At 43.4% G+C, this 26,927-nt stretch overlaps 1 protein-coding gene across 19 annotated transcripts in view; it reads left to right on the forward strand.

Annotated features, from left to right (window-relative positions):
- Window positions 1-8,500: 8,500 nt before the first annotated feature.
- The window catches only part of LOC115106127 (myosin-binding protein C, slow-type-like), a 42,934-nt gene continuing 24,507 nt past the window's right edge, over window positions 8,501-26,927 (forward strand). For 7 of the 19 annotated variants that reach the window (XM_065008276.1, XM_065008278.1, XM_065008275.1 and 4 more), the window contains exons 1-5: window positions 8,501-8,787; window positions 21,663-21,686; window positions 22,940-23,017; window positions 23,910-24,101; window positions 24,864-25,148. In XM_065008276.1, the coding sequence (XP_064864348.1) occupies window positions 8,766-8,787; window positions 21,663-21,686; window positions 22,940-23,017; window positions 23,910-24,101; window positions 24,864-25,148 (601 nt within the window). In that variant the 5' untranslated portion in view covers window positions 8,501-8,765. The remainder of the gene's footprint in view (window positions 8,788-21,662; window positions 21,687-22,939; window positions 23,018-23,909; window positions 24,102-24,863; window positions 25,149-26,927) is intronic. The other 12 variants (XM_065008286.1, XM_065008288.1, XM_065008289.1 and 9 more) reach the window with 5 other exon arrangements.

Raw genomic sequence — 26,927 nt, forward strand, 5'->3', positions numbered from 1 at the left:
CTCATCTAACACACAACTCTGTGAAAAACCTGGGATCAGGACCTGTGACTGCAGCAATCTACGTGCATCCGGCAACGATGGTAAATATGAGACCGTTATAAGCTTAAGGATAACTGCACAGTGATGTATATTGACGTCACACTTTCAAACTGAACTGTATGTGTGAGTGCTGTGCAATTTGAACCGGTTATCTTTGTCCGAATTCTTTCGAGGACAACCAGACAGATCTGGAGGTGATTTTGGACTTTCTGGAGGAACACTACAGACAGGGCACTGGAGATGGCAGAGAAAAAGGTTATTCTCTATTAGCGTTATGAATCACACAAATAAATGGATTATTGTATATTTTTAATGCCACCTCTTGTTCTACACTATTGCAGTGGGAGGCGTCTGTGCTTTGCCTACACCAGTGACAATGGAAGGAAACTCTGGTGAAACTTGTTGTGATCACTGGTGCCATGAGGAAAAGGTACGCATTCAATGATATAAGCCTCCCCATGATGCTTAGGTCAGCCTGTCATAGACAGCACTTTGATCTGTGAAAGATACACAGTATATGGCTATAGTTTATTGGGCGATGTTCTGCTTGTCTCAGTCATACAACTCAGTTGGTTAAAAAAAAACGTGTTTTTCAGGCCCTGTAATCACATGGTGGCTACACAACAACACTACTGGACCAAAACAACACTACACTGCCTGAGAAAGGGACAGACCACACATTGCCACATACTATGCCAGCAAGACCAGCACCCACACACCACACTGGACCTGGTGAGAAAGGCAACTTCCCTTTTTGTGGTTAGCAGATACTGCCACTGGAGCTCATGCTGCCCTGAGGGACCAATGCCTAAAGAGACCTGCCTTTAACTGTAAAGGACAATGGTCCCATACACCGCTTATCTCTGTACGTTTTACATACATACAACTTTACCACTGAACACCATCACAGCTGGTCATCTCAAAAAGGGATTTTTATTATCAATTATGATGGGATATTGTTAACCGCTCCACTCTATCTTATCATTGTTACTGTGGTTACAGGTAGAAAGGTGCATCTGTTTCACTTCTTGTTTGAGATGCTGGAGAACCTTGGCATGGCCCACTGCGTTTCCTGGGTGGTAGGCAGCAGACGGAGTGTTCCGCTTCCCTTCCCGGAACAAGGAACAGGTAGCAGCACTCTGGGGGCAGAGGAAAGGCAACAGGAGGCCCATGACCTACCAGAAGATGTCCAGGGCGCTGAGGAACTACACCCAGTCTGGAGAGATCTTCAAGGTGAAGAAGAAACTGACCTATCAGTTCAGCAGACCGACCTTGAGTGCCTTGCGGAAGTGCCATCAGGGAAAACTGTAAAGGACACATTTTCACATGAAAAACTGTAATCTATTGTAAATATCAATCATCAATTAGATCATCATCAATTCAATCATCAATTAGATCATCATCAAATCAATCATCAATCATTTGAAGATATAGATTTTTATCAGTAGCTAGGCCTGCTGTGTGAGATTTTACACAGACAGAGGTATGTGACTGGCATGTAGTGTAGGCTTTTGCTATAGGATACTACACTGAGTGTACAAAGCATTAAGGACACCTGCTCTGTCCATGACAGACTGACCAGCTGAATCCTGGTGAAAGCTATGATCCCTCATTGATGTCACTTGTTAAATCCACTTCAATCCGTGTAGATAAAGGGGATGAGACAGGTTAAAGAAGGATTTTTAAGCCTTGAGACAATTGAGACATGGATTGTGTATGTCTGCCATTCAGAGGGTGAATGGGCAAGACAAAAGAAGTGCTTTTGAACAGGGTATGCAACTCAATATTAGGAAGGTGTTCCTAATGTTTGGTATACTCAGTGTATATGTTATAAACATTTTAATACTACATGTGTCACACATATATGAGTATTACACATACTTATACATTTACATATATTATACACATATACACTGACTATACAGGAACACCTTCCTCCTAATATTGAGTTGCAGCCTACAAGGTGTTGAAAGCGTTCCACAGCGATGTTGGCCCATGTTGACTCCAATGCTTCCCACGGTTGTGTCAAGTTGGCTGGATGTCCTTTGGGTGGTGGACCATTCTTGATATACACGGGAAACTGTTGAGTGTGAAACACACAGCAGTGTAGAAGTTCTTAACACAAACCGATGCACCTGGCAAATACTACCATACCCTGTTCAAAGTCACTTAAATATTTTGTCTTGCTCATTCACCCTCTGAATGACACACATACACAATTATTGTCTCAATTGTCTCAAGGCTTAAAACGTATTCTTTAACCTGTCTCCTCCCCTTCATCTACACTGATTGAAGTGGATTTAACAAGTGACATTAATGAGGGATCATAGCTTCCACCTGAATTCAACAAGTCAGCCTGTCATGGATAGCGCAGGTGTCCTTAATGTTTTGTACACTCAGTGTAGTATCCTATAGCAAAAGCCTACACTACATGCCAGTCAGAACAGTTGAGGTCGGAAGTTTACATACACCTTAGCCAAGTACATTTAAACTCTGTTTTTCACAATTCCTGACATTTAATCCTAGTATAAAATCCTTGTCTTAGGTCAGTTAGGATAACCACTTTATTTTAAGAATGTGAAATGTCAGAATAATAGTAGAGAGAATTATTTTTTCAGCTTTTATTTCTTTCATCACATTCCCAGTGGGTCAGAAGTTTACATACACTCAATTAGTATTTGGTAGCAGTGCCTTTAAATTGTTTAACGTGGGTCAAACGTTTCGGGTAGCCGCCACAAGCTTCCCACAATAAGTTGGTGAAATTTTGGCCCATTCCTTCTGACAGAGCTGGTGTAACTGAGTCAAGTTAGTAGGCCTCCTTGCTCGCACACGCTTTTTCAGTTCTGCCCACACATTTTCTATAGGATTGAGGTCAGGGCTTTGTGATGCCCACTCCAAGGCCTTGATTTTGTTGTCCAAAAACCATTTTACAACAACTTTGGAAGTATGCTTGGGGTCATTGTCCATTTGGAAGACCCATTTGTGACCACGCTTTAACTTCCTGACTGATGTCTTGAGATGTTGCTTTAATATATCCACATAATTATCCTCCCTCATGATGCCATCGATATTGTGAAGTGCACCAGTCCCTCCTACAGCAAAGCACCCTCACAACATGATGTTGCCACCCCCGTGCATCACGGTTGGGATGGTGTTCTTCGGCTTGCAAGCCTCCCCCTTCTTCCTCCAAACATAAAGATAGTCATTATTGTCAAACAGTTCTATTTTTGTTTCATCAGACCAGAGGACATTTCTCCAAAAGGTATGATCTTTGTCCCCATGTGCAGTTGCAAATCGTAGTCTGGCTTTTTTATGGCGGTTTTGGAGCAGTAGCTTCTTCCTTGCTGAGCGGTCTTTGAGGTTATGTCGATATAGGACTCATTTTACTGTGGATATAGATACTTTTGTACCTGTTTCCTCCAGCATTTTCACAAGGTCCTTTGCTGTTGTTCTGGGATTGATTTGCACTTTTCGCACCAAAGTACGTTCATCTCTAGGAGACAGAACGCGTCTCCTTCCTGAGCGGTATGTCGGCTGCGTGGTCCCATGCTGTTGATACTTCCTATTATTTGTACAGATGAACGTGGTACCTTCAGGCGTTTGGAAATGGCTCCCAAGGATGAACCAGACTTGTGGAGGTCTACAATTGATTTTTGGCTGATTTCTTTTGATTTTCCCATGATGTCAAGCAAAGAGGCACTGAGTTTGAAGGTAGGCCTTGAAATACATCCACAGGTACACCTCCAATTGACTCAAATTATGTCAATTAGCCTATCAGAAGCTTCTAAAGCCATGACATAATTTTCTGGAATTTTCCAAGCTGTTTAACAAGAAATGTGTGGAGTGGTTGAAGAATGACCTAAGTGTATGTAAACTTCCAACTTCAACTGTACCTGTAAAATCTCACACAGCAGGCATAGCTACTGATACAAATCTATAGCCTAAATCATTTAATGCTTTATAAACTCAGTGTATATTTAGGTAATAAGACTCGAGGGGGTGTGGAATATGGCTAATATACCACAGTTAAGGGCTGTTCTTAGGCAAGACGCAACCCTGTATACAGCCCTTAGCCATTGTATATTGGCCATAAACCAACGTAATTAGAAGAGTAAAAATAAATGTTAAACCCTTGGTATAAGGTCTGTTATAACCTGGGTGGTTCGAGCCCTGAATGCTGATTGGCTGACAGCCGTGGTATATCAGACCGTATACCACCGGTATGACAAAACAAATATTTGAACTGCTCTAACTATGTTGGTAACCAGTTTATAATTGCAATAAGGCACCTCTGGGGTTTGTAGTATATGGCCAATAAACCACGGCTAAGGGCTGTATCCAGGCCCACCGTGTTGCATTGTGCAAAAGAACATGTCTTAGCAGTTAAATATTGGCCATATACCACACCCATGTGCCTTATTGCTTAAATATACCACGGATTTCAGCCAATCAGCATTCAGGGATCGAACCACCCCAGTTTATAATATATATTTAATAATATTTATGTTTCATAATGTTTACTTAGGTTTCTTTCTTGTTAAATGTTAATAAAGTATAATAAATGTCATGAAAAATTATGTAATTGAAACGTACCCAAACCACATGAGTCGTGACAATGTTGGGGGACTAGTTTGGTATTTATGCATTTTCAATTCATGAAATAATCCATTCCGTTTTCAACTAAATGTAATTATGTTTCTCGAGTCAAATTTCAACATTTGCATGATTGGAACTAAATTCACCCGGTGGAAAATATGTGGCCACTGTGGAGCGCGTGCATAATTATTAATCTCACCTGCCCAGTTGTTGACACCACTGAGGTATAATAACTGTTGACACGATGGAGATATGCCATGTTTTCACCTGATACACGGCCATGTAAACGTTTCTTTGAAAAGGAATGTAGGCCTACTGTTTATACGTAAAAACCAGTTGAGACAACGCTGCAGAGTGCCGAGGTGAGTTCGGGCTACTGCATTTTTCTTTCATAGGCCTATATTTTCTTCATGGGCATTTTCCGTCTGAAGTTGTTCATGAAGAGTATGCAATGAGTCAGTGTATTCATTCTGCCAGTTCCTAAACTAGTTTCTATTTGACAAATTCAGTTATGTCCCGTTTCGTTTCGTTTGCTTCCGTTCAAGAAACGTTTTGAAACAGAATCGGCGGAGTTAATACGCCCCTACAGGAAGGGTTTAAATTATATAGCCGGATTGACTGAATAAAAATAGTTAGGTTGGCTGTTAGCCTAATTTCTACAGATACGATTGATTTAAGTTCGATTAGGCCTACACGGGTGGCTGTTCCTAGGTGTCATTAAAAAAACAGGTTTTTACCTTTATCTAACTAGATAATAATCAAATTATTATGTCCATTAGGCCTACCCCGGCCAACGCTGGTCCAATTGCGCACCGCCCTATGGGACTCCCAATCACAGCTGGATGTGATACAGCCTGGATTTGAACCAGGGATTGTAGTGACACCTCTTGTATTGAGATGCAGTGCCTTAGACTGCTGTGCCACTTGTACAATAGCCCTAAACAGTGCCAAATACTGTTGGTTAGAGGGGCCCATATTGAAGTATTATGTTACTGCAGTAGGCCTAAAAAGGAAGCATTTTTCTGTGTCATTCAAGCTCCATGGACTGAAGAGCTGGAGAGCTGGAGGGTTTGGAAAATGTTCAGCAACCAGTCCAGAGAGGGTCATATGCCTCTCCTCTCAGGAATGCCTCCTGGGCCCAGTTTTTTAAAAAAGTATTTTGTTTATCGGATAGGATTAAATGAATAAAAAAATAATGGATTAATCATTGTCTTGAATGGAGACCCGCCTTCTATTCATTCTATTTTTTTTGCATTTAATCCTATCCGATAGCCGAACTCCGGATAGATAACCTTTAAAAAAGTTTGCCCTGAAGTCAGAGAGACATTTGATCAGAGCATGGGGAGTTCCATCACCATAAGGAGGAAGAAGTGAGTCTATTTATAGGCGACTTTCCATCCTACCCTCAACGTTTAAAATGGGCCATTCTCCTCTGGGAACAGAATTATGCGGTAATGAGCATCACTGTAATAGCAGTCTCTTGGCTGAGTGGGATCCTTTGCCTGGTCTGTGTGATTGTCATCTTTCCTTTTGTGTGAGGTTAATAATTTGATGTAATCATTGACTAGAGTATGTCTACATACTATTGGTCTGCATGTGTACATGCCTGGGAGCATGTCATGTGTATGTGTTGGTGTTAGTTTCATCATGTGTTTATGGGTAGAATGGTAAGAGCTGTTATGCCCTTGTGTGACCAGCAAGGGTCAGTGTAGTTCCACTGTGGGGCGCTGTTTACCCCTGGTTGTCCCTATCAGCTCTCAAGGGTGACCTCATGGCTAAATCTCCCCTGTGATGCCAACTCCTGCCCAGACCAAGCAATTCCAAATGGTTTTGTGTTCTCTTTGTAGCAGACCCACATGATACTGCCCTAAGCCTTGCATTTACCACTGGAGCCCACTCTGAGTTATAAATGGGGTACAGAGCCTGTGTGTGTCTGTTACCAAGAAAGGCCACATACTTGTTAGGTGAAGGCAGTCACCTAACACTAGGCCTAAGTAAGGACACATTTTTTTCTTCATGAAATCTGTCTGGTGTGAATCATTCAAGTCTTTCACATTATTAGGAGACAATGTGCGTAGTAGGTGTGCAGGACATATGCAGAGATTCAACAAATTAGTTGCAGGGTTTCTTTATGAAGGGTTTTACTGTCCCATTTCAATAGGATAGCCTGAAAGGCTGCAGACAGAGATGTTGTTTCAGATACAGTCAACAGTCTTCTGTGGTCTTTTGTGTTCAATGGACAGGGGCAGCACTATGCTGATATTGGTCACACCTTGGTATGTTGTTGATACAGTGAATGATAACAAACAAATGAAGTGTTGGGGAAATGGGATCCTGGTGTTGGCTGGTTATGTTATGTTAAGTCTCAGCAGGAGCCTGGGACTGCCCACAATAAGAAGCCCTCATTGTGTGTTTTATAAAAGCTCAAAGATGACCTCTCCTTTTAAGTCCCAACAGCTTTAAGCCTTGTTGACCGAATCGTCACAGCCTCTCTAGAGACCACTGCCTGATTTATCACTCACCCGACGTGCTAAAAGGTTAATTAGCCTCCTAGCAACCGCACCAATCTCAAAATTCTCTATCAAACCCTCTTTCCATGTCGGATATGTCAAATGTCAAGGTTCATGACAGCTTTCTATCTATAGGCCATATAACCACCGCCCAGGCAGCTCTCCAGTATTTATTGGCCCAGGCAGGCCTACTTACTTGGACAGCATCCCTCGAGGACTACACAGATCTGACACTTGGCATAAAGTCTATATAAGCTTGTCTTCTCAATCTTTTTATATGCAGCGAACCCACAAAGTCACTCAAATAGCTCTTGGTATAGGCCTAACGAATGTGACTGAATCATCAGGAACTATCAGATTAATCTCACGCCCGAAATGTCTCACTGGCTTTTATGCCCTATTTACCACGGTTCCTAACTGACCAGTCTCCCCCCTCATTGCCTTATTTTGTTCCCTACTGTTTGCATTCCAGAACCCTGACTGATGCGTAGGGTTGCAAAATTCCTAGAAGTTCAATAAATTCCCCGGTTTTCCAGAAATCCTGGTTGGAGGGTTCCAGATTACGGCCTGTCTCTGGGAATCCTCCAACCTGGATTCTGGGAAAACCAGGGAATGTATTGAAACTTCCAGAATTTTGGCAAACCTACTGTTTTTTTGCCACACACACACAATGTCCACCTCATTCAGGGTTGATAGCTTGGGCAATGGTGACACAAAATGTTGTATTCCCAATGTGCTGTTTATTTTGATACTGTATAGGCAACGAATGGTCCAAGAGCCTCTGTCTGCCTTCTATATATTACAATAATGAATTAAGCCACAGTTGAAATGTTCTGTCCCATTTCTGTTTTTTGAACGTGCATACATGTATTACTCCTAAAAGTGTATCTATTTCACAAACAGTGTGTTATCTGTTCTGGTTTTGACATGGTATTTTAGAGTTCCAGGATAGTAGCGTATGTACCCCTATCAGATTACATCACACCTGTACAGCAAGACATTTGTTGCCAGCCCTGAGGGGCCAGTGTGAAATTCAAAGTATACTGGCGGCTGGCCAGTTATGTATGTCATAGTGCTAACCTCAGCATCCTTTCATCTGACAACCTTCAGGAAATCATTAGAAACCAATCATTTGGATCCACCACTGTTTGGACGAGGAATTAGAGCCTTTAGAATAAGAACCACACCTCTGCCAGAGTCTCCCCACCCAGCACCACACCGAATCCCTGGGAGAGTAGCCTATAGAGCTGGCATAGAGGCCAGTGAGGACAGTGATGCTGGGGGCAGGATGGAGCTGTACTGTCAGCTAGAGAGAGGAGGGGCCTGCTGCCCTGCTATATAAAGACAGGAAGCCCGACTCTTCTAGATGTGTCACTGTGCCACCTCTCCCCAATTGAGATTCCCATACTGTCCCACACTGTGCCCTCCTCATCTCTTCCCATCACTCTGGTCTGAGGGTCCCAGAGAATTTCCCTGGTGGTTGCCCATCTTTATCTCTCTCCCTCTGGACTGAGGGCTCCCACGTCCCACCTGGCCTCCCGTACAATCACGCTGGTCTGAAGGCACCTACCTACCTGCAGCTTTTCATTCGTTGATGCTTTTCTTGGGACCCGGCTCAAGATGCCAGAGCCCACAAAGAAAGGTAGGAGTGCTCCTGTTCTTGTCACTGAGTGTACAGAAAGGTTTTCAGCAAACTGTACTGTACAAGCTGTCCTGAAGCAACGCTGCACCTAGGATCCTGCTTGTTTAACGTATTAACAACAACTGATAACTGGGACTGATAATTGTAATGCACATGTTCTTTTACATCCATGTTGTAGTTACTGGTTGATTTTCTCTACTGGCATATACTATGAGGAAAAGTTCCATTAACCCTTAATTCCTTTTTCTTGTGTAAATAAGGGCAAAATATAGATTTTTCATGGTTTATTTAGGTGTTTGTTTTATTCGTTTGTTGGCCTTATTGGCGAGCTATTTAGCACTAGACAAAAATAGGTTCTCCAAACTCTACTTTGAGAGTTCCCAGGAGTTTGCTCACGGTAATTGAGAAAGTGTCTTTGGCGACACCAGTATTGTATTTATGCTCGGATGTTTCAACCTCATTTGTTGAGATGGAGATTCAGGAGGTTTATAAAAAAACTGTTGTTGTTGCTGCTGTTGGCATGATGGACAGTGGTCTCATGGTGATTAGGAGCCCACTGGAGGGAGACGTGATGAGCCCTGTTGGGAGAATGTTGATGGTCCCTGGTGCTTGGCGCTGTGCTGAGCTGGACACCAGCAAAAAAGACCCCTGAAGGGTGATGCAATCTGGATGGACTCTTAGGATCGTATTGGAATGAAGATGCCTTCCGGATGATGGATACATTCTGTCCTCGATCTTGCTGATGACTGATGAATAGATGGCAGGGTGGATGACATGTTATTGTGCAGCAGAAGCCAAACAAGATCCCAAACCCATCCCCCATATTCAACTCCATATTCATCTCACTCCTCCTCTCTATGGCAGAGCCCTCAATAGCATATCGCTGCTTGTCTGCATAGACCTAATCACTCGGTGTCCGTCTTTTCTGTAATTCTGCTATGCTAGTACTTCTTCTCCATTAGTTCAGGTCTTTGGGAACTTTAGTAAGATATGCCCATGTACAGGAACAGAACAGCATATTCATCGCTTGGACACCACCACAACGGAGGGAATAAAACGTTTTATTATAAACCGTTTACCTTCTGGTGGACTGTAGCTTTATCTGCAGCAGTATTCGCGCATCAGACTCTCTCAGACTCTCTTCTCTCCACACATACATCCAAGCCACTCTACCTGTGTATTCTCTCCCCTGCAGGACAATGGGGCTTATAGGCTGGAATGAGAGGGCTTTGCAAGATTGCGTTCATGGAAGTTATTCAATAAATATGGTGGCAATAAATTTGAGGACTAGACCAGTTATGCAGCAACCGGTCCAATCCATCTTTTGGCATCTTTAAACAGTCAGCTGTGAGAACAAAAACATACCATTCACTTTACTGGCCTCAATCAGATTTCAGTACCAGTTTATTGTTTGCCTGTGTTGCTTTGATAGGGCTCTCGATAAATGTCAACATCTCAATGTGGTTTAGCAGAGGCTAGGTGAGCTAGGAGAAGTTTAACATCTACAACGTCTCTTTGGGGTGAGGTACCATGAGACTGTTGGACAGCTTCCTGTTGTACACGTATAACACACACTTTACTATAAAGTGGGTTTTATTAGTACAGGAGAGATGCCTGCAGAACATTTATCCACTATAATAAACATTCATCATCCCGTCTGAGACAAACACACAGGGGAAGGGGAGGCAGTTGTATGCCAGTCCACCGCAACCGCCTTCCATAAATAGCTGCTCTGTTGCAGAAGACTAGATAAACGACTGTGAAAAAAAGTATTGTTATAAATTACTCTGAACAGCTGAATAGGAAGAGGCTGCTGGATGTGGTGTTGGTTTAGACTGCAGACCCAAGTCTTTAAAAAGCAGGATGAGAGATGACGGACTGACTGGCTGGCTGGCTTGCTGAGTGACCCTTGGAGCTCCTGGGACCTGGATTCCTTGGTCCCTGAAATAGTTCATAATGAGCGGACTTATAATCCTCTCTCGCTCGCTGTCTCTCACTCTCTCTCTATTACGCTCTCACTCCCCCACTCAACACCCGCCATTGTCACACCATCATTTTAGATGATGATTCACTCAGGCCACTCCCACTCCCACCCAAAGTCAAAAGACCAGCATCATCCACTACACTGCCTGCTCTCAGCAACAGTCTTGGGTTTCAGTGGGAAGAAAGCCCACATCCTCACCTCTGTATATTTACAACCGCTCAGCCCCCATCACTCTCCCTGCTCCGTTACCTCAGACAGCATGGTCTTCGTTTTCTGAATTCCACTCCACATAAATCAAGCCTTTAGGTAAACAACACAGGGAGACCCTGTCGGCTGTTAATCTTCAAACCACAACCCCACAGCCCCACATCTACACTGAGGTCGTCAGCAGTTCCTTTCTGTGGCCTCTTCACTTCTAGCAACACTCATTCTCAGCGCTCCTAGGAATCAAGAGTGTCATTCTGCAACGAACAGACACTTTCCCTTATGTGGGACCGCCGGTCCGACTGACACACAATAGTCACAAAGAAGGGGTGTTGATAAAAGGTGTGCATTCAAAAGTTCTGGGGGTCTATATTAAGAAGAGACGGCAGCTTGGCTCTCGTTGGGGTCACCATGAGCCCATCTGTCTGCACAGCAACAGGGGTGACAGCTGAAGATACCTGCAGCGTGGTCAGCTGCACTGGGGAGTTCACTGAGGTGAAACAAAACCTTTCTCTGCGGTCATGATCTCCGCGAGGAGACAAAGAATGCCTCCCTGTAGTGCACATTGATGCGTGTGTTTGTGAGACCCTATAGGATTCTGATGTGATGAACCAACATCAAGTTTTTGGTGAGGTGTGACAATGTCTAAATTTGAACTGGAGTGTCTGATGGGAATCACGAAAGATTGGCTGGACATTATGGTTCTAATAGTGTATGGACTTTGGATTACAGTATGTACAGTGTTACTGTAATTAGGCATACAGGGATTTAAGAATGAGATATGGATGGGAGTTACTGTATATTATAAAGAGAGGAAATTGGCAAAGGCAATAGATGTGAAGAGAGAGGGGAGAGGACAGAGAAGTCACAATGGGGAATGGCAGACTGTCTTAGAGAGAGAGAGAGAGAGAGAGAGAGAGAGAGAGAGATGCTTCAATGGTCCTAGGACTTTGGACAGGAATGGCACAGTAATGTAAAGTATTCCTCCGGATCATTAACAAAGGACCCGTCGTGCCTGCCACAGGGCAGGGTGGCAAGGCTGGTATCCCTGCGGAATTCACAGGCTGTTGTGCCAGGCCCAGTGCTCATCGATGAGTGCCACTCTCTGTGGAAATGGACAGGCTAGCAACAGATCTGTGCAAGTACACTGTCATCACCTTCCAAAAATCCCCCTACACCCCCTCTTTTTCCTCTCCTTCCCTTAGTCAGTCAGTGGCCATGTCCGATATCTGGCTTGCCTACTACTTGTTTAAACTGCATACTGTGTACTAATTGTACCACACACTCTTTAGCACGCACTGTTTGGTAAACAGTATGCACTATGCCATGGCCGAAATGTACTACTTTTGGTCCGTTCAAGACAACTGGGAATACGGAAACTAAATAAGCTCTGACTGGGAAAAATCGGAACATCGGTGATCTTCAGATCAAAGAAGTCGGAGCTCAAAGTTGATGCCAGAATTTCTGACTTGTAATTCCGAGTTGCATATTTTTCCCAATCGTAGCAGGTTTTTTCAAATCAAATCAAATTTATTTATATAGCCCTTTGTACATCAGCTGATATCTCAAAGTGCTGTACAGAAACCCAGCCTAAAACCCCAAACAGCAAGCAATGCAGGTGTAGAAGCACGGTGGCTAGGAAAAACTCCATAGAAAGGCCAAAACCTAGGAAGAAACCTAGAGAGGAACCAGGCTATGTGGGGTGGCCAGTCCTCTTCTGGCTGTGCCGGGTGGAGATTATAACAGAACATGGCCAAGATGTTCAAATGTTCATAAATGACCAGCATGGTCGAATAATAATAAGGCAGAACAGTTGAAACTGGAGCAGCAGCACGGCCAGGTGGACTGGGGACAGCAAGGAGTCATGTCAGGTAGTCCTGGGGCATGGTCCTAGGGCTCAGGTCCTCCGAGAGAGAGAAAGAAAGAGAGAAGGAGAGAATTAGAGAACGCACACTTAGATTCACACAGGACACCAAATAGGACAGGAGAAGTACTCCAGATATAACAAATTGACCCTAGCCCCCCGACACATAAACTACTGCAGCATAAATACTGTAGGCTGAGACAGGAGGGGTCAGGAGACACTGTGGCCCCATCCGAGGACACCCCCGGACAGGGCCAAACAGGAAGGATATAACCCCACCCACTTTGCCAAAGTGCAGCCCACACACCACTAGAGGGATATCTTCAACCACCAACTTACCATCCTGAGACAAGGCTGAGTATAGCCCACAAAGATCTCCGCCATGGCACAACCCAAGGGGGGGCGCCAACCCAGACAGGATGACCACATCAGTGAATGAACCCACTCAGGTGACGCACCCCTTCCAGGGACGGCATGAGAGAGCCCCAGTAAGCCAGTGACTCAGCCCCTGTAATAGGGTTAGAGGCAGAGAATCCCAGTGGAAAGAGGGGAACCGGCCAGGCAGAGACAGCAAGGGCGGTTCGTTGCTCCAGAGCCTTTCCGTTCACCTTCCCACTCCTGGGCCAGACTACACTCAATCATATGACCCACTGAAGAGATGAGTCTTCAGTAAAGACTTAAAGGTTGAGACCGAGTTTGCGTCTCTGACATGGGTAGGCAGACCGCTCCATAAAAATGGAGCTCTATAGGAGAAAGCCCTGCCTCCAGCTGTTTGCTTAGAAATTCTAGGGACAATTAGGAGGCCTGCGTCTTGTGACCGTAGCGTACGTGTAGGTATGTACGGCAGGACCAAATCAGAGAGATCGGTAGGAGCAAGCCATGTAATGCTTTGTAGGTTAGCAGTAAAACCTTGAATTCAGCCCTTGCTTTGACAGGAAGCCAGTGTAGAGAGGCTAGCACTGGAGTAATATGATCAAATTTTTTGGTTCTAGTCAGGATTCTAGCAGCCGTATTTAGCACTAACTGAAGTTTATTTAGTGCTTTATCCGGGTAGCCGGAAAGTAGAGCATTGCAGTAGTCTAACCTAGAAGTGACAAAAGCATGGATTAATTTTTCTGCATCATTTTTGGCCAGAAAGTTTCTGATTTTTGCAATGTTACGTAGATGGAAAAAAGCTGTCCTTGAAATGGTCTTGATATGTTCTTCAAAAGAGAGATCAGGGTCCAGAGTAACGCCGAGGTCCTTCACAGTTTTATTTGAGACGACTGTACAACCATTAAGATTAATTGTCAGATTCAACAGAAGATCTCTTTGTTTCTTGGGACCTAGAACAAGCATCTCTGTTTTGTCCGAGTTTAAAAGTAGAAAGTTTGCAGCCATCCACTTCCTTATGTCTGAAACACATGCTTCTAGCAAGGGCAATTTTGGGGCTTCACCATGTTTAATTGAAATGTACAGCTGTGTGTCATCCGCATAGCAGTGAAAGTTAACATTATGTTTTCGAATAACATCCCCAAGAGGTAAAATATATAGTGAAAACAATAGTGGTACTAAAACGGAGCTTTGAGGAACACCGAAATTTACAGTTGATTTGTCAGAGGACAAACCATTCACAGAGACAAACTGATAATCTTTCCGACAGATAAGATCTAAACCAGGCCAGAACTTGTCCGTGTAGACCAATTTGGGTTTCCAATCTCTCCAAAAGAATGTGGTGATCGATGGTATCAAAAGCAGCACTAAGGTCTAGGAGCATGAGGACAGATGCAGAGCCTCGGTCCGATGCCATTAAAATGTTATTTACCACCTTCACAAGTGCCGTCTCAGTGCTATGATGGGGTCTAAAACCAGACTGAAGCATTTCGTATACATTGTTTGTCTTCAGGAAGGCAGTGAGTTGCTGCGCAACAGCCTTTTCTAAAAATTTTGAGAGGAATGGAAGATTCGATATAGGCCGATAGTTTTTTATATTTTCTGGGTCAAGGTTTGGCTTTTTCAAGAGAGGCTTTATTACTGCCACTTTTAGTGAGTTTGGTACACATCCGGTGGATAGAGAGCCGTTTATTATGTTCAACATAGGAGGGCCAAGCACAGGAAGCAGCTCTTTCAGTAGTTTAGTTGGAATAGGGTCCAGTATGCAGCTTGAAGGTTTAGAGGCCATGATTATTTTCATCATTGTGTCAAGAGATATAGTACTAAAACACTTGAGTGTCTCTCTTGAGCCTAGGTCCTGGCAGAGTTGTGCAGACTCAGGACAACTGAGCTTTGAAGGAATACGCAGATTTAAAGAGGAGTCCGTAATTTGCTTTCTAATAATCATAATCTTTTCCTCAAAGAAGTTCATGAATTTATCACTGCTAAAGTGAAAGTCATCCTCTCTTGGGGAATGCTGCTTTTTAGTTAGCTTTGCGACAGTATCAAAAAGGAATTTCGGATTGTTCTTATTTTCCTCAATTAAGTTAGTAAAATAGGATGATCGAGCAGCAGTAAGGGCTCTTCGGTACTGCACGGTACTGTCTTTCCAAGCTAGTCGGAAGACTTCCAGTTTGGTGTGGCGCCATTTCCGTTCCAATTTTCTGGAAGCTTGCTTCAGAGCCCGGGTATTTTCTGTGTACCAGGGAGCTAGTTTCTTATGAGAAATGTTTTTAGTTTTTAGGGGTGCAACTGCATCTAGGGTATTGCGCAAGGTTAAATTGAGTTCCTCAGTTAGGTGGTTAACTGATTTTTGTCCTCTGGCGTCCTTGGGTAGACAGAGGGAATCTGGAAGGACATCAAGGAATCTTTGTGTTGTCTATGAATTTATAGCACGACTTTTGATGTTCCTTGGTTGGGGTCTGAGAAGATTATTTGTTGCAATTGCAAACGTAATAAAATGGTGGTCCGATAGTCCAGGATTATGAGGAAAAACATTAAGACCCACAACATTTATTCCATGGGACAAAACTAGGTCCAGCGTATGACTGTGACAGTGAGTGGGTCCAGAGACATGTTGGACAAAACCCACTGAGTCGATGATGGCTCCGAAAGCCTTTTGGAGTGGGTCTGTGGACTTTTCCATGTGAATATTAAAGTCACCAAAGATTAGAATATTATCTGCTATGACTACAAGGTCCGATAGGAATTCAGGGAACTCAGTGAGAAACGCTGTATATGGCCCAGGAGGCCTGTAAACAGTAGCTATAAAAAGTGATTGAGTAGGCTGCATAGATTTCATGACTAGAAGCTCAAAAGACGGAAACGTCATTTTTTTTTTTGTAAATTGAAATTTGCTATCGTAAATGTTAGCAACACCTCCGCCTTTGCGGGATGCACGGGGGATATGGTCACTAGTGTAGCCAGAAGGTGAGGCCTCATTTAAAACAGTAAATTCATCAGGCTTAAGCCATGTTTCAGTCAGGCCAATCACATCAAGATTATGATCAGTGATTAGTTCATTGACTATAATTGCCTTTGAAGTAAGGGATCTAACATTAAGTAGCCCTATTTTGAGATGTGAGGTATCATGATCTCTTTCAGTAATGACAGGAATGGAGGTGGTCTTTATCCTAGTGAGATTGCTAAGGCGAACACCGCCATGTTTAGTTTTGCCCAACCTAGGTCGAGGCACAGACACGGTCTCAATGGTGATAGCTGAGCTGACTACACTGACTGTGCTAGTGGCAGACTCCACTATGCTGGCAGGCTGGCTAACAGCCTGCTGCCTGGCCTGCACCCTATTTCATTGTAGAGCTAGAGGAGTTTAGAGTCCTGTCTATGTTGGTAGATAAGATGCGAGCACCCCTCCAGCTAGGATGGAGTCCGTCACTCCTCAGCAGGTCAGGCTTGGTCCTGTTTGTGGGTGAGTCCCAGAAAGAGGGCCAATTATCTACAAATTCTATCTTTTGGGAGGGGCAGTAAACAGTTTTCAACCAGCGATTGAGTTGTGAGACTCTGCTGTAGAGCTCATCACTCCCCCTAACTGGGAGGGGGCCAGAGACAATTACTCGATGCCTACACATCTTTCTAGCTGATTTACACGCAGAAGCTATGTTGCGCTTGGTGATCTCTGATTGTTTCATCCTAACATCGTTGGTGCCGACGTGGATAACAATATCTCTATACTCTCTACACTCGCCAGTTTTAGCTTTAGCGTGCACCATCTTCAGATTAGCCTTAATGTCGGTAGCCCTGCCCCCTGGTAAACAGTGTATGATCGCTGGATGATTCGTTTTAAGTCTAATACTGCGGTTAATGGAGTCGCCAATGACTAGAGTTTTCAATTTGTCAGAGCTAATGGTGGAAAGCTTCGGCATCTCAGACCCCATAACGGGAGGAGTAAAGACCAGAGAAGACTCGGCCTCTGACTCCGACTCGCTGCTTAATGGGGAAAACCGGTTGAAAGTTTCTGTCGGCTGAATGAGCGACACCGGTTGAGCGTTCCTACAGCATTTCCTTCCAGAAACCCGCTGTCTTGAATGCATCGTCAGTTACGTCTTCACATGAACTAGAAAGGATCGTCTGTAGACCCACCCAGTGACTTTTCCGTGTTGTTGTTTTGGGCTTACGTTAGCTAAAAAGTTAGCATTTGGAACAATGTATTTGGAGTAAACTTTTAGTGTACCGTAGGCCTATGCATGTATTAATGGAAGAGTCACCTGAAGCTTGAAAGTAATGAGAGACGCAGTAGAGGAATGCAGTGCTGAGGCAGATGGCTCCTAATAAGGACGACTGGCTACTACTCGGGAACTGTGTGTGGTGAGATTTCTGGCACACAGAGCGACTGAGGCATCACACAAGTGGGTGCTATACATTGTGAAGGAGCCTTTCAGTAGCTACCCGACTCCCAGAGCAGCCCACAACAAGATCGTTACCAGACTATATTCATCAACCATGTCCCTGACCTCCTTCCTCTGATCAAGTCATGAACTTTCCCTCCATCTTTGAAGGATGCATGCACTTGGCCTCTATTGGTTGACCGAGCCAACTATAGCTAGGCTACTCATGATGATGTATGTATTAGTTGACCTAGCCAACTATAGCTAGGCTACTCATGAGGATGTATTGGTTGACCTAGCCAACTATAGCTAGGCCACTCATGATGATGTATTGGTTGACCTAGCCAACTGTAGCTAGGCTACTCATGAGGATGTATTGGTTGACCTAGCCAACTATAGCTAGGCTACTCATGATGATGTATGTATTAGTTGACCTAGCCAACTATAGCTAGGCTACTCATGAGGATGTATTGGTTGACCTAGCCAACTGTAGCTAGGCTACTCATGATGATGTATTGGTTGACCTAGCCAACTATAGCTAGGCTACTCATGATGATGTATTGGTTGACCTAGCCAACTATAGCTAGGCTACTCATGATGATGTATTGGTTGACCTAGCCAACTATAGCTAGGCTACTCATGAGGATGTATTGGTTGACCTAGCCAACTATAGCTAGGCTACTCATGATGATGTATGTATTAGTTGACCTAGCCAACTATAGCTAGGCTACTCATGATGATGTATGTATTAGTTGACCTAGCCAACTATAGCTAGGCTACTCATGAGGATGTATTGGTTGACCTAGCCAACTGTAGCTAGGCTACTCATGATGATGTATTGGTTGACCTAGCCAACTATAGCTAGGCTACTCATGATGATGTATTGGTTGACCTAGCCAACTATAGCTAGGCTACTCATGATGATGTATTGGTTGACCTAGCCAACTATAGCTAGGCTACTCATGATGATGTATTGGTTGACCTAGCCAACTGTAGCTAGGCAACTCATGATGTATTGCTTTTTTGTGTTTTACTTTGTAAGCACTTTGAGATTATGAAAAGCGCTATTGAAATGTAATCAATTATTATACTAAAGATGGTTTATTTAGTTTAATAGAGCAAAAACCTTTGACGAAGGCCGAGAGGCCGACACGTAAGCTTCAATAAAAAAAAGTGCTATTAGCGAGAGCAGTGTGCGGGTTTCTTTTTTCATCATAAACAACAGTGAAACTAGTGAGAGCATTGTGCCGGTTTCTTTTTTCATCATAAACAACCGTGATACTAGTGAGAGCAGTGTGCGGGTTTCTCTTTTCTTTCAACTTATTGAATTGTTTCCATGCACCTGGAACTTTTAACTCTTGAAAAATATGGAAAAGGATAGCTACATGTAAAAGCCTGTAAAATGTATTATGCCAATTGCAGTATATTTCTCTGGAATACTTGCACTTAATATGTATATCTTCACATTTACAGTACATGAATGTGCCAGTGACGCATAGGAAATAGATGGGAACATGTTGTTGCGGACACAACATTCGGGTATTCAGACACAGCCACTCTCATAGTTCCTTTTGTCAATTACTAAGACTCCACGATTTGAACCATCCTATCTACTTTGTGTGACGCAAGTACCCCCCCCCCACACACACAAAAAGTCTGTGTTTTCTTGTACTGTATGCAAATGTGAGTGGTATAAGCGTGGTTATCAGGCTCAAAGTAGAAATCTGTTATTTTTGATGCCAAAGTCCCTGTGGGCTTGATATCACTCTTGGTGAATGTGTTCTTCTTGTAGCCTCTATCTGTCACTGTCTCCTGGAGTCTCCATGTCTGTGTTTGCCTGTTACTATGTAATCCATCCTCAGTCTACCAGGCTAATGTGACGATTGGGTGGAATTCCCTTTCCTCCAGTTTGCATATTGACACACGACATTAGAATGGGACTTTGTGAAACTTGCATTAACTTTCAATAGGAAGAGGAAAGAGGAAGAACCACTGTGTTGTGCAAGAGTGGATATTTTCTATCTAACCTTCTGGTAAGAACTAGACGGGAACACACGTGACTCTGTTTCACTAGCCCATTAATAACATACAAGGAAAATGTTTAAACCCGATAGGCTAGGGCGTACCAAGGGATGTATAGAGACTTTGATCCACTGAGGCCTAGCTTTAGGTCCATTAATAGGTTAAGATTGTAGTGTCCAAATAGGTGCCATGACCCGCTGTGTGGGTTTGATCAGTCCAGACAGTGCAGAGTTCAAACAACGTGTGTCAATTGGTACCTTTATAATCAGTTACTACTATATAGTGTCCAGACACAAGGTGCTGTGCACCACAGGGATGATGTGGCTCACTGGGGACAATATACATAGGCTTATAGCAGTAGCATCCTAGTCATGATACTATACATTAAACTGTGTAGCAGGTGTCATGTCTTTACTCTCATTAACTGAAGACTTGTAGTTTTTATCAAAGATTCTCTGTAATTAGTTATTACGAAATCAACTGATTAATCACGTAACTAATTAACTAGGAAGTCGGGGCACCAAGGAAAAATATTCAGATTACAAAGTTATCATTTCCTAAAATAACTTTTCAGATATTTTATCTGATCGATTAGTCTTCAAATTAATGAATTATTTACTTTACCTCACGTTAGTCTCATTCCAAACGTCGTAAATTGTTGGTTATCTGCACAAACCCAGTCTTCACTATGAGTCACCCATACATCAATTGTCTTAAATCATTTATTTATTACAAACTAAGTAATTCACAGAAATGCATAAACAGACAAACAAACAAGGTAAATGTAATGATCGGAAAATGCGCCCTAGTGGGCTAAACCGGCATGGCGGCTTGTTAGACAAAAAGGGGAAGTGGGGGTCGACTAAGAAGTCACAACAGAGTGATAATTATAACAATTGAAATGCTAATCCTTTACACATGAACGCTCACTCATTTGGGAACAATTGCAATCAATATGTATATTTACGCTCAGTGTGTTGTCTTGATCGCTGGTGAAAAGTTCATTTATTTTGTAGAATTGTCCGTCTCTCCCTCTCTCTCTCGGTTGTGGTTAGAGGGGATTGTTCAGAGTGACATTCGTTATAGAAAGGTTGTTTCGGTGGTTGTCGTTCTTCGCATTCAAAGATGCCAAATTCCTAGCTGCAGCCTAGTAATCAATATCAAAGACTTGTTCTTATTCTGTCGGTATCGATAGTCTAAGAGTTTAACCACGTGGTATGGTTAAAAAAATCAGCAATGGTCTACAACCTTTGTTCCCCTCCTAATGGAGAAAAACATGGTCTGCAACCTTTAGCCATCTCGTAATTGAGGTAAGCTCGGTCTGCTGATAATTTCTCAAAGTTGGGTTTTATTCGGAATGGCAGAAAAGGGGCTGTCCCAGGAGGCCTGACCCTAACTGGGCTCAGGGGCGGTCCTCTGATTTAGTTCAAATCAAAAGGGAATTGTATTTTTATTCTTCATTAAACAGTCCACAATCACATTACACAATTTATACAAACAGTATCATACTCACTCATTCATCTGATACAACAATTAGATGTAAATCTCATATCTGAGGCTATTATATAAACAGCGTTATGGTAATGTGGCCACACCGTCTCCCATGAGCTTCCCAAGGTTGTGACAAACGGACCAGTTCGTAGCTGGATTCTTCACCGATCTTTTATACTTTCTCCGGAACATGAAATGTGTTCATACCTCAAGTTCTGTGAGGTGGAAGGATTTCATTTGTCCTCTAAGAAAGTTTACCCTCTCTCTACTATGTGGCCATGTGGCAGGGTCTTCTCAGGAATTTACGACCTCTGACCACAACAGCCTAGTTGAAGGAGGCAGGGAGAGGGGGGTGGGCTTGCTCTTCCCAAAGAGGCCAACGTCATGACACAGGTATATATCGGACCTTCTCAATACTTTCAGAAAAACGGTCACATGCTACTCTGATTTGTCCACTTACAGTATCAACATTTTGATAGTCGCTTTGGCGCGCAACAAATGGACTAGATCAAAAATGCCCCCTTTTGAATTGTTCTCTTTTGTCTCTGTTTTGCAGATGAGATGTCCAATGGTGAGAAAGGTCAGTAATGGTGATGCCCAACAATGTTCTTTCACCTCACACAGCACTGGCTTTGATCAGAGAAGTTGGTATGAGAGAATTATTATGGGATACTTTGGTTATGTCAGGCAGGAGAGAATGTATCCCATATTATGTTGGCAGTTTTGCTCTATTGGATGGTGGAAACCATGTTTGTGCAACATGTGAAGGCACATTAAGGTACTACTGAGGCTGCATGTAATGTGACCATTCCACCTTCGACTTCAGTGTGAATGTGGAAACACGGTCGCTGGTTTAAACACTGTAAAAGTGTAAATGTGAAGGGTCTACATGTCCTTGGCAATATAACTGTTGTACTACTGTGGCTCAGTGGTCAGTGGTGACGACCGAGTGGTCAGAATCTACACATTCCCCCTAGCAGACCGGCTGATCCAGGCCTGTTGATTCAGCTGACGCTCCTGCCCCCCCGGCATGTTATTGGCCGCCTGCCGACACCAGGCTTTGACCTTGGGAGCAGTGTCTTGGACCTGTGGCTTCGTACAGTGGAGGGAATAGCTCTGCTCACACACAGGTTTAGGCCAAATGTATCCCTGGCCGGGCACTGATTTCATTTTATGTACTTCTATGAAAGTATTCAATCGTAATTGTGCCATAAATATTGCAATTTACATAAAGATGAATTCTGAATAAACCTGTCATACAGTAAGTGAAGGACACATCTGAACCCTGTAATATATTTCATCCGTCAACTTTGGGGCGGCAGGTAGCCTAGTGGTTAGAGTGTTGGGCCAGTAACCCAAGGGTTGCTGGATTGAATCCCCAAGCTGACAAGGTAAACATATTTTGTTCTGCCCATGAACAAGGCAGTTAACCCACTGTTTCCCGGTAGGCCTTCATTGTAAATAAGAATTTGTTCTTAACTGACTTACCTAGTTAAATAAAGGTTCAATTTAAAATCAAATGTAAATAAATTCCCTCATGGTCAAGCACCAAAACAATGAATCTGATTCCAGGCAAATGGCTGTAAAAATACATCTACATTCAGAAAATATCCCACTTGATATTGTGCATGCGTATATACAAACGAATACAGTGGATTTACTGTATGTGTCCCATTCTGTGTGTGACTGAATGGAAAATGGCAAGTGAGGTTGAGCATACAGTGAGTAAGTCTGCCCATTGGTGTGAGAGTGAGTATGTTAAAGGATAGATGTGGAGGCTTTGCGCTATTAAATGCAGCTCTTCCATCCCTGCTATATTTGTCACATACTCAGAGAGTGTTGCCCCAGACAGTAGTGAGGTGCCAATGCCCACACCTGAGATATCCCTCGAGGTCTCACCTCCACCCCCAGGTGGGTAACCATGCACTGGTGTCATGCCCCTCTTTTCTCTCCTTCCAACACGCGTGTTTGTTGTTGTGTGTCCACCGTTCTTGTTTTTCTTCTTTCAATGGGATTTCTCAACTGTTCCCTCGACGACACACACAAACAACGCATTTAAGTCAAAATAGTCTACGTGCGATCCAAATAAGTCAACTTCCTGATAAACAGCCCATTTGATGCACATCATTCCGTAGTTGCACTGTTGTACTGCTGCTACTGTAACACAGTCCCGTGCTCTGCGTTGCTGTGATGCTCTGTCCCCAATACTGGCTTGTGCTTTCTCTACCAAGTATGTCACCGTTGTGTGTGTGTGTCTGTATGAGGTACTGAAGTATTGTTTTGGAATATGGAGTCATCCACAGGAAGTACATTCAGTGTGAATGAGGAAGTATAGCTTTAATTGTTACATTCAGCAGGTAGCCGTCATTAGACTTATAATAGATTCCGATGACATTGTCACGTTCAAATTTCTGGAAACTGTTATGATTGGCTATGTGAAAAAATGAAAATTGTTTTTTTTTAGCTTGTGGTACATTGTAACGAAGTCTTGTTCAAACTTGCTGAATAAGTAAAACTATACTTCCTTGAAGCCTCCAGGACTAGCTATAGATATGCAATGACCAGATTGGTAACATCCCTAAATTTTACTTGGTAGTTGGCAAAGATAACTTTTTATAATTTCTATAAATTTTGATTGCCTGTCAAGCATTCAGACATGACTGTCAATGGAACGACCCATTCTGGTTGCTGGCTATCTATGCTCATCCATGTCCAGCCAGCACCTCATATGTGTTTTGAGAGGCTACTAGTGCTTTTGCTCAAGGCTTGCTGCTCCAGCCTGGCACTGTTATCTGCTGTACAGAACAACCGGTAGAGACTGAGGGGAAGGATCCACAGCCCATAGAGGTGATTAAGCCTGTACAGCCAGAACCAGTAGAGAATGGGTCTAAAGAACCAGAACCAGAGGCGGTTGTGGTCGGGGCTAAAGAGCAAGTCGAGTCTGTGAACTCTGAAGTAAAGGAGGCCCCGTCCCCTTGCTCACCCCCACCGCCTGGTAAGTCAAATTCACTCAGTCTCAAGCCATTCACAGTAAAAGTGCATGCTGTTTACTATAACTAAAGCTATAACTGAAGTCCCAGAGTTTTTCCTGATCAGGTCATGTGGTTAGGAAAAACTCCATGCCCTACTCATAAATAGCAACAAGAGCTTCCGTTCAATTGTCCCACTCAAACCATTGATTGAAGCAGTTTGACTCTAGTCTGTAATAGAGTCAGATCCATAGTTCTGGTCTTTACTAAAGCCTTTTATTTTCTCCCAATAGATCATCATATGGGCCAAAGTTCCATTCAAATCAGGCAATGGACTGATAGAGTCTGTATGAATCAGGGTTTTATTTGGATTGAAGAGCTGTTTGTAATGACAGACAGAGACACCTTTTGCCTCTTTGACCCAATGCTGCTATGACCCAATGTGATGAATTTCATTGGCATTTACACTACAACAGACATACATTGGTTCATGCTTTGCTTTCTGCAGTTTGTCGACTAGTGCATTTTTTCCCCCTAATTCTTCTAAGGCGAAAGTGCCCCAAAAGTCGTGTCTGATAGCTTTGTCATGGTCAAACAGCACATATAGGCTACATGTAAATGCAGTGTGTCTGCTGTGTGCATGGTTCAGTACAACAACTTCACGGCACACACAGCTGGAGTTAGCAGTTTGTTTGTATTAGAAATTGATGACTGAAAGAGACTTAGTGCTGTGTGAGTGGAGGAGATGGACGGTAACTTTAATCTATGAGAGCCTTGTCCCAATTCAGCAACCGTGACGGAGGAAGCAGAGCCAGTTGTTACGGAGGTTACACAACCGCCAGAGCCTGTTGTTTCAGTGGTTACCCCACCACCACCACCACCCCCACCTCAAGAGCCTGTTGTTACAGTGGTTAGCCCACCACCACCCTCACCTCAAGAGCCTGTTGTTACAGTGGTTACCCCACCACCACCCCCACCTCCCGCTCAAGAGCCTGTTGTTACAGTGGTTACCCCACCCCCACCTCCAGAACCAGTTGTTACGGTGCAGGTTACCCCACCCCCACCTCCAGCAGGTCTGGAAGAGTGTGTGTCTGTGCAAATGCACAAACATGTGTATGTGCATATGCAAGAACGTGTGTGTATATACAGTGGGGCAAAAAAGTATTTAGTCAGCCACCAATTGTGCAAGTTCTCCCACTTAAAAAGATGAGAGAGGCCTGTAATTTTCATCATAGGTACACTTCAACTATGACAGACAAAATGAGGAAAAACATCCTGAAAATCACATTGTAGGATTTTTAATTAATTTATTTGCAAATTATGGTGGAAAATAAGTATTTGGTCACCTACAAACAAGCAAGATTTCTGGCTCTCACACATCTGTAACTTCTTATTTAAGAAGCTCCTCTGTCCTCCACTCGTTACCTGTATTAATGGCACCTGTTTGAACTTGTTATCAGTATAAAAGACACCTGTCCACAACCTCAAACAGTCACACTCCAAACTCCACTATGGCCAAGACCAAAGAGCTGTCAAAGGACACCAGAAACAAAATTGTAGACCTGCACCAGGCTGGGAAGACTGAATCTGCAATAGGTAAGCAGCTTGGTTTGAAGAAATCAACTGTGGGAGCAATTATTAGGAAATGGAAGACATACAAGACCACTAATAATCTCCCTCGATCTGGGGCTCCACGCAAGATCTCACCCCGTGGGGTCAAAATGATCACAAGAACGGTGAGAAAAAATCCCAGAACCACACGGGGGGACCTAGTGAATGACCTGCAGAGAGCTGGGACCAAAGTAACAAAGCCTACCATCAGTAACACACTACGCCGCCAGGGACTCAAATCCTGCAGTGCCAGACGTGTCCCCCTGCTTAAGCCAGTACATGTCCAGGCCCGTCTGAAGTTTGCTAGAGAGCATTTGGATGATCCAGAAGAAGATTGGGAGAATGTCATATGGTCAGATGAAACCAAAATAGAACTTTTTGGTAAAAACTCAACTCGTCATGTTTGGAGGACAAAGAACGCTGAGTTGCATCCAAAGAACACCATACCTACTGTGAAGCATGGGGGTGGAAACATCATGCTTTGGGGCTGTTTTTCTGCAAAGGGACCAGGACGACTGATCTGTGTAAAGGAAAGAATGAATGGGGCCATGTATCGTGAGATTTTGAGTGAAAACCTCCTTTCATCAGCAAGGGCATTGAAAATGAAAAGTGGCTGGGTCTTTCAGCATGACAATGATCCCAAACACACCGCCCGGGCAACGAAGGAGTGGCTTCGTGAGAAGCATTTCAAGGTCCTGGAGTGGCCTAGCCAGTCTCCAGATCTCAACCCCATAGAAAATCTTTTGAGGGAGTTGAAAGTCTGTGTTGCCCAGCAACAGCCCCAAAACATCACTGCTCTAGAGGAGATCTGCAGGGAGGAATGGGCCAAAATACCAGCAACAGTGTGTGAAAACCTTGTGAAGACTTACAGAAAACGTTTGACCTCTGTCATTGCCAACAAAGGGTATATAACAAAGTATTGAGAAACTTTTGTTATTGACCAAATACTTATTTTCCACCATATTTTGTAAATAAATTCATTAAAAATCCTACAATTGATTTCCTGGATTTTTTTCCCTCATTTTGTCTGTCATAGTTGAAGTGTACCTATGATGAAAATTACAGGCCTCTCATCTTTTTAAGTGGGAGAACTTGCACAATTGGTGGCTGACTAAATACTTTTTTGCCCCACTGTAGGTAGACTACGTTTATGTGCGCACGCACAAACGTGTTGGTGTGTGTGTATGTATGTTTGTGTGTGTGTGTTTTATTGTGTGCGTGTGTGTGTGTGTTTTCTGTGT

Source organism: Oncorhynchus nerka, linkage group LG23 (genome assembly GCF_034236695.1).
Source record: "Oncorhynchus nerka isolate Pitt River linkage group LG23, Oner_Uvic_2.0, whole genome shotgun sequence".
Classification (NCBI taxonomy): Eukaryota; Metazoa; Chordata; class Actinopteri; order Salmoniformes; family Salmonidae; genus Oncorhynchus; species Oncorhynchus nerka.